The sequence below is a fragment of the Eufriesea mexicana genome, unplaced genomic scaffold (assembly GCF_001483705.2).
Source record: "Eufriesea mexicana isolate 0111107269 unplaced genomic scaffold, ASM148370v2 scaffold124, whole genome shotgun sequence".
Classification (NCBI taxonomy): domain Eukaryota; kingdom Metazoa; phylum Arthropoda; class Insecta; order Hymenoptera; family Apidae; genus Eufriesea; species Eufriesea mexicana.
In genome coordinates, this window is record NW_016908357.1 from 2,972,186 (window position 1) to 2,980,317 (window position 8,132).

The 8,132-nt window shown below is 50.7% G+C and overlaps 1 protein-coding gene across 1 annotated transcript; it reads right to left on the reverse strand.

The window, feature by feature from the left end:
- Window positions 1–4,245: 4,245 nt before the first annotated feature.
- Window positions 4,246–7,437, reverse strand: LOC108555606 (cytochrome b561 domain-containing protein 2). The gene is made up of 3 exons (XM_017911373.1): window positions 7,255–7,437; window positions 5,490–5,760; window positions 4,246–5,006 (listed from the first exon to the last, which is right to left on the reverse strand). Exons 2-3 carry the CDS (start codon window positions 5,745–5,747, stop codon window positions 4,509–4,511), a joined length of 756 nt encoding a protein of 251 aa, XP_017766862.1. The 5' UTR covers window positions 5,748–5,760; window positions 7,255–7,437; the 3' UTR covers window positions 4,246–4,508.
- Between the last annotated feature and the right edge of the window lie 695 nt (window positions 7,438–8,132).

An 8,132-nucleotide genomic window follows, 5' to 3' on the forward strand; every position in this document is an offset into this window, starting at 1 on the left:
GCTCTTCGGGAATTTAAATATTTCATCGAGGATTACACGATTCCCCGGCGGCACCGGTGAAACGAATATCCTAAAATACAGTCCCCGGGCTATATCTATACCCGAAACCACACTTATTGGAGGGAACGTCTAGCCAAAACCGATGAGAAATTTGCCTCCGTTAATTCCCATTTTGCCCCTTTCTAGGATTAACAATGTTCCGTTCCGCGTTCGATCTCGTGACCGAGTATCGGCAAAGAGGGACCCAGGGGGAGGAAGAGGGGGAGGAAGAGAGGTCTGGTATCCCGTAGAAATTTTCGAATCGTTATTACCGTGCTCGGTGCACGAGCCGGAAGGAAAAGGAAACACGGCGCTCAGTTACGTTCGATGGAGCGTAACCGGGGGTGGAATTTCGCGGTGGAGAACTCCTAGGATTGTGTCGTACGTGCGGGGTAACTTTGTTTCGACCGCCACTTTGTCGTTGGATACGGATTAGAAAAGTTCCCGGTCGATTTTAGTTGACCGCGAATCGCTGTTCGTGTACGCGTGTCGGCCGAGTAGCCGATCCTCGGGGTGATCTACGACGCGGTCAAACTTCCGGCTGGTAATACGTTATCCGTCTTAAAAAATGCACGGAACCGTCCCTTATTTCTCTCTCTTCTTCCTTTTTCTTCTCCTCTCTAGCCTCGGTCGCCTGTACTCTCGCAAAGTTGTCGAGCTTTCGAATAAAGTAGACCGTTCAACCCCTTGCTTCACGGTTTTTTTACAGTCACGCGTGGCGAAGTTGGACGTTCCCTTTGCGCGGTGCCACGACAACGGAAGCCATGAAAACGCTGCATGAAAATTAAAGCGGAATTTTATTACGAGACCAGGTCACGTTTGTCGCGATCGAGCCGTGTGATTCGTTATTACGAGAGTCACAAAGGGCGGATGTTCACGGGGGGAGGGGGGGGGGGGGGGGAAAAAAGAAACGCGATTAAGTTTGGCACGGACGGTAATCGCGAAAGCAAAGCAACCGTACACCGTTAATCTCGCCGGGTCTTGGAGCTGTCTCTGCAACGTAATCTCGTCCTCTTGGTCGATACAGCGCGCTAAGAAGGATCAGGCGAGTGGCAGTTTAAAGCATCGCCGCGCGATTAAAGATCACCGTGAATTCCACGCCGGCTGCTCGTAAAGAGCCTATGGAACGCTATCGACGCCTACGTAACAATTTTCCGGCTCGAATGCCGGCCTGTGCGAACGTCGGATCGACGATGCGCAGCCTGCGTGCAACTAAACAATGCGCCCTGCCGCCATTCCTGCATGGCCGTAAATGCATCAGCATAAATCGTCCGTTCGATGGAGCCATCGAGTGGTCAAAAAGGAAAAAGGGGGCTAGACCGGAGCCCGGGACAAAGGCTCAGGTGAATATTTTTTCCTCCCATTCTTTTTTTTTTTTTTTTCCCCTCCCCCAGCCGATGAAATTGGGATGAGAGTAGAGGAACCGTGGATCAAGGCGAGAGGGTGAATCCGTGCGTGCGGCAATAATGGAGAAATGTCTGTGGTAATGGTAACCGCGCGGGCCACCGACGGCCATTCGAATTTGCGCGTGAAAAGCGCGTCGAATTGCCTTCATTTTTTCCTCGCGGCCATTTTTTGTTTCAACCCCATTTTCCAACGGAAATGATTTCCGCGAGATCGCCGCCAGACACCGTAACTTTCCACTTTTCCGTCGTTAATTCGCGATTAATTCGCCCGAGCCCGGCGTTTCGTTGGCCACGCGTTTAAAATAGCTTTTCGCCCAACTTTTCGCACAGTGCCTCTCGTGCAACTTTCGCCCGTCGTTTCGCTCGTCGATATTTTTTTTTCTCGCCCGCATCCCCGTATACATCTTTCGCTCTCCCTTTCCCCCTTGCTCGCCCACTTTTATCATCGCCCCTCTCGATTTTCCACGAAATTTTTTCGACTTCCGCGCGCGCGTAATTCGCGGCTCGGCTCGGCTCGACTCGACTCGACTCAGCTCGGGAACAGGGACGAGAACTCGGGAAGAAAGACGCGAAAAACGAGCGACCAGCTGGTCTTAATATGAAAAATTCAAACGTCCTCACGAATTTAACGCACGCCCCGTGAATATTTAATGCGTTATAAGTTGACGCTGAGACGTGAATTATTCATGCAATAGGTGAACTCCCGTTAACGGAGTTTAAACTACATGCGTATACGTACGGAATAGCGGCTGGAATAACGTTAATATTTATAATAACTTACCGGGCCAAGGGGTTAGTCGAACCGTGGCGCCATTTTCGCCCAGACTTTCAAAAGCTTTATTCCACTTTCGTCGCTACAAAGCGTCCGATATGTAATTCCAATTACATTTTTACATATTTTAGCATACGCGACCGTGCAGCCACAGGTGCGTCGTGCCCGCTCGTTATGCCCCCGAACGAGCGAGCCTGTAATTCTGCAGACGGTGTTCCTGCATTTTTCTCGTCGCCGTTTCGAAACGGCGAAACAAGAATGGCGGCAACGAAACAAAAAATCCGCGCTTTTCATTCGGCGAGCGACGAATCAACGAAGACGCGACGCTCGAACAAATTCACGGTATAACGCGATAATACGAATCAATCGACGGGGGTAAACAATAACGATAACGAACTGTTGCTATTAACGATTTCATCGGATACGTATAATTTTCGTGTTTATTCCATTTCTTTGTTTTCCCATTTTCCAATTTTTATTCCTTTCACCTTTTGTTCCTCCATATTTTCCGATTTTATACATTTTTTTTCTGTTTTTTCATCCTTTCGTGTTTTCCATTTAAAATAAACCGTAATTTCGGAGTAAATTCGCGAGTGCGATAATGACCGTGCGATACCGACGATGATCCAAATGCAACGCAGTGATCAATTAACGCAGGAACACGCGCGGTGACGCGTAGCAGGCCGCCATGCCGGAAGAACGATAGGGTCTTTATCGTTTTTTTTTGTTTTCGTTTTTCTCTTCTTCTTTCCAATGCGTAGTTGTTTTACAGAGAGCATGAAACGCAAAGCGGGGAATTACTCGGTACAGAGCGTCGAAATATTTCCCGGCAACGTCGAGCCACGTCGGAATGCAAATGTTTTCTAACGAACGATATCGCGGACGTAACGGGTTTCGATTTAAATAATAAACGCTGCCAGTGGAACGAGCGATCCTCGAGTAGATCCGACGGGTGATTAATAAAAATCCGTTGACGTTTCACAGGTGATACCATCGTGCGGAGATTAGGTCGCGTGGATTGCTCGAGGACAAACGTTTCGCATTAAATTAACGTCTCTCGGATCGCGTCGATCGAAATGGATCTCTCTCTTCACCGTTCCCCGTGGTTTATCCCGGCGAAAAATGAAAACGACGGGAGAGAGAAGAAAGGATAAATGGAAAGAATAAATCGGTGGCAGAGGATAACGAGGAGGAACGACGAATCTCCTAATTAATGCGTCCACGTTTGGCTCGGGCAAACGTCGTTCGCGTATTTGTCGGCAGCCGAATATGCACCCGCGTGTTTGCCCGTGTGTACGCGAAGCGTGTTGCTCGAGGAAGCCGCGTCTACGCCTTCCAATGCGGCAATCAAGCGCCACGTGCGAATAAATATTCGTTACGGAGGAGAATTTCGTTAGACGCGGGCTCTCGTGATCGTGCACGCGACGAGCGAAATAAATACGCGCGCGTGGATCGTTCGAACGAGCGAACGCTTTTCGAAACTCCTCTCTAACCGGCGGTTTCATCTCCGTTCTATCGCGTGTCAACCGACGAGTTAATTGCGACACTAGAAATCGCCGATTAAACGCGATGCACGAACGATGTTCGGATCTTCTCCCGCACCTGTCCATCGAGCTCCCTCGTTCGACCTTACTTTATCGTCGCTGGGACAGATAACGATCGGTTGCGCGTGATTCGACGCGCGATCGGTTCCGGCCTAATAAAGTGGAAAAAAGAGAGAAATTATTTCGGCCCGATACGAGGAACGAGCGATAATCGGAACCGATAGCGATCGGTACGACGATCGTTTTGCTCGCGGAAACGTTTTTCAGCCTCGTCCTCTGTGGTATCTCCGTTCAAAGCGGCGAACGAACGGCGACGCGGTGACACATACGATGGAAATATCGTGGCGTAATGACTTTATATAATTGAACTTTGATTACGCGCCGGGATCGCGTCATTCGGTAATGCAATACGTATTTTCCAGCGGACGCTGATAGGATTCCCCGTGCGCATTGACGCGCGTGCACGGTGTTTTGCGTATCGCTTAAGAATCGAATTATGCTGTAACAACGTTTGCTTCTCGACCACGTTCGTCCGTTGAAAGGGAATAGGGAAAATAGAGGTCCGCGTTCCGCTTTATTTTCACCAGCATTTCGAAATCCTCTCCGCATCCGGATCGCGCAGTCCTCCTCCCCTTTTCCAAAAGCGCAAAGATTACCCCGATGTTCCCTCGAAGCCATGCAGCTCGTAATTACGAGCAAACGTTATCGGCGCTGCCTCTGACGGCACTTTGAACGTCGAGGAATTCTTCACTTGAACAGACGCAGGAACTGTTGGAAGAGGGTAGGAAGAGCCCTCCTCACCGACAGGAAAGTGATCACGCAGGTAACCACTATGCAGACATTGTTGAAGTTCACCTCCTTCGAAATGTCTGTCACCCGATACTTGTAACCGTAGCACTGCGAGGCCATACCGATCACGAAGGAGGCTAGACCCAGGAAATTATGGCCGAATTTGATCGTCACAGGCCTCACCCACTTGCTGAGTTTCCCGGCGATGAAGACTGGATAGCCGAACACCGTGACGAATATCATGACAACGAGGGACGTGATACCGAGGATCGAGTGGGTGGTGCGGAAGTGGATGGTTTCCAGCTGGTATATGAACCAGACGCCGACTATGATGCAGACCAGGCCAAGAAGCTGCAGGATCCAGTGAAGGTGTTTCTTGCCGCGATGCGTGAGAAGGCTGGAGAGGACACCGTCTCCGGTGAACACGACAATGGCCTCCGACAGAAGCAGGATGTACTGAAAAGATCAAGATCGAGTCGTCAGCAGTCGCGGTCGTTCCGCGACAAGTCGTTGGAACTTCTTTGGCCACCTCGGTTAACCGCAACCCCTCGTCGCGGAGCAGAGGGAGAGGCAGAGAGCTGGAATAGGAATAGCTCGGTCTCGTAGTTTCGATTTCCCTGTTACCGTGGCCGCGAAGATGTGTAAGTGGGAAATAAACGGTGCAATTTGAATCTTGGGCAAGGTTACGCGGCAACTTCTTCCACTCTGCCTTCCCTTTTCTCTGCCCCGCGACGGCGGCTAAACGAGCTTTCGCCTTTCTCTCGGCGATTAAACCGAGAGGAAGCGTCCGTTCGTTCGGATTTCTCCTCGGTTCGATTGCGTAGCCTGCGAGGGTGGGAGAGTGGACTCGGATCGACTGGAGGACGCGGTCGAATCGATGGACCAGGGGTGGGTGAGAAATTTGGGGAACGTCTCGACGCTCTGACGCAAGATACGTACCCCGAGGGTGCAGAGGGCCACGTGTAAACGATACGAGCTGACGGTCTGCAGGGCGAAGTACAGGGTGAACACCGTGAGAAGAAGGATGAGTACATGGTTGAGGAAGTCGACTCCGGCAATGAACAGGGTGTACACGCTTGGTTTGCTGTCGGAAGACGGGAAATTCATGGAACCGTTCGAATAGCCCGAAGACGAGGCGACGTCAACTTTTGCCTGCCTCAACTCCAGCGACGTTGCGTTTGCCTCTCTCTCCTCCATGCTGTAGAAATTTCTGCAAGTTCATAACGGTTACGAAGTTGCCTTTATATCAGTCGAGAGTATTATTGGCCGAACCTGTGTAACGGGTTCGCTGAATTAAACTATTCTATAACATTCTCCGAGTAGGTAACTGCCTGGTTATTTGATTCAATTAACTTATTAACTTCCCTTCGCGATATTACTCCCGATTATCTATCTCGATAACTCGATTTCACATTCCACCTGTTTCGTCATCGAGATTACGATTCGTTTCGTTTCTTTTTCCCTCGGGTCTTTTTCCACATCGCTCGCCCCCTCTCTATCTCTATCCCTATCTCTATCTCGTCCTCCGTTTCGTTTTCCTATTTTTATTATAGGTTCTCATTTTCCGAACGGACGCGACGCGACTCACGGATATCGTATCCTGGAGGAAATCTCTTTGGCTAATTTGCCGGAGATGCAGCGAGCCGGAGGCATCGTCCACCCTCTTCTTCCCGTATCGGTGCGAAGTTCTTTACGACGGCGGCTCGAAAATATTTACCGAATGGTCAAAGGGCTGGCCGGGTGGCAATAGTAATTACCAGCTCGCGATAAGGGGAATTACAAAGGGGACGGTCCGGGTATTTGTGTCGAAGTGATTACATCTGGGAGCACGATGGTACTGACCCCTTTAAAATCGGGCCACTGATCGAAAGAAACGGAAACGAGTTCGTTGATCTCGCGGTCGCAGGGAAGGAAAGAGCGGAAAACGTGGAAGGCCATATGACGCGGGGGACAGAAATTCGGCGCATAATTGATTTACCGATGCAATCGGATCGTTGCGACGACGAGACGGCTTTATTGCCATCGAACGCTAATATATATCTGGCTGGAGCAGCTGCGGACGTTCACGGGCGAGGGGGTGCGATCGCGGTGTCCTCGCGGAAGGAAAACCAGAGAGGAAAGTTCGGTTCTAAAATGCGATTCTCCTATTTTCATCCCAGTCGCCATAATCTATCCGGGCGGATCGATGCCAGTGAATAAGACAAACAAGTTTCCTAGCTGTGAAAGGCGAGAGCGGTGTACGCTTCGCGACTACGGAACATCCGTCGACGTTACGTTTCTATTTTCGATTTATTTCGCCGACAATATAGTTCGTTAGCGCGTTTCCTTCGTCGAACCGACTTTTCCCTCGATCGTCCAGTGAAACGCGGGTCGCGACACGGTTCGTCTTCCACTTCGCCAGGGGATGGCCTCTCGGTGCTGAACAAATTATTTTCCCTCGTCGATTTATCGCGCGAGCATCGGTAATCCGCTCGGTAATCGATCGATCGGGGGGAAACGCGAGGATTTCTCGAAAACGATTATTTATTCGAACCGCGGAAAATCGTGCGTCACTGTCTCTAGATCGCGGCCAACGACGATTACGCGCCGCGTCGCGACGAGGGCGGCTGAGAGTCGGGAAAAAAAGTATGTCCGCGTGGAAGTCGTCGGTTCCGGCAGCGAAAAACCGAGATTCCGTGGAATTTTAAACGACTCGTTAACTCACCCAACAACCGCGTTCACCGTCGGACGAAATTACGCGAATTCTTCTTAAATTATAGCCGCACTGCGCACCGCACACCTTGCACGCTCTGCGCGCTTTCCACCGCTCAGAGACGCGTTTCTGTTCCGCGGAGCGTAAACATCGACGACGATCCAAGTGCGATCGCTCTTATACTAATTACGGAAATCTTTCAATCGAGCGGAATGTGCTCGTTGCCGCGATATTGAATATTTCTTCCATTTTTCTCCCTCCCACGTCTCTCTCCCTCTCCCTCTCTCTCTCTCTCTCGGTATATACCTCTCCTCTCTCTTCCTCTGGCTGGTAGTCCGAGGCAGATAATTGAAACGGCGATGCTGGCGATCACGTGACCGCGACGCTCATTACTTAAGGGAATCGCGCTGCTACGTGACGCTGATAATCGGATGTCATTTTTACGCGAGCGATCGCGGAGTCTCTGCCCTCCGTGACCCACGGTCGTTATATATCACGGACATCTTGGTATTACCCTCGAAACGTTGATCCGCGGGCGTCAGGTAGCAACGAGCGAGTTGGTGGGGCTCGCGAGGAAATTTTCCAATGCAAATCCAGCGCAATTTCGCCGAATCAGATTATCGAATTTAGATTCCATTGAAACGGGAAATAGAATTACGGGAAAAATTCCGTTCGGCCTGCTCTCGGGGGCTTTTAATTGAGATTAATGCCCGTTCCTTCGCGCACGATTTTCGAAGTGGCCGCCCCCCGGTGGTCGTCGCGATCGAAAATACCCCGTGATTCGTGCTCGACCTAACGATTTCGTTTCGATTTCACGGATCGACCGCGGCCGCCGTTCGAATCGGGGCATGCACGATTCGCTGGAAAAATCGCTGAAAGCCCGGCGAATA

What these genes read in the sequence shown, in the direction of transcription:
- LOC108555606 (XM_017911373.1), bottom strand. Translation starts at nt 5,747, where the DNA reads ATGGAGGAGAGAGAGGCAAACGCAACGTCGCTGGAGTTGAGGCAGGCA. An exon ending in TGGCCCTCTGCACCCTCGGG is followed by an intron (nt 5,007 to 5,489) that starts GTACGTATCTTG and finishes TGATCTTTTCAG; the next exon opens with TACATCCTGCTTCTGTCGGA.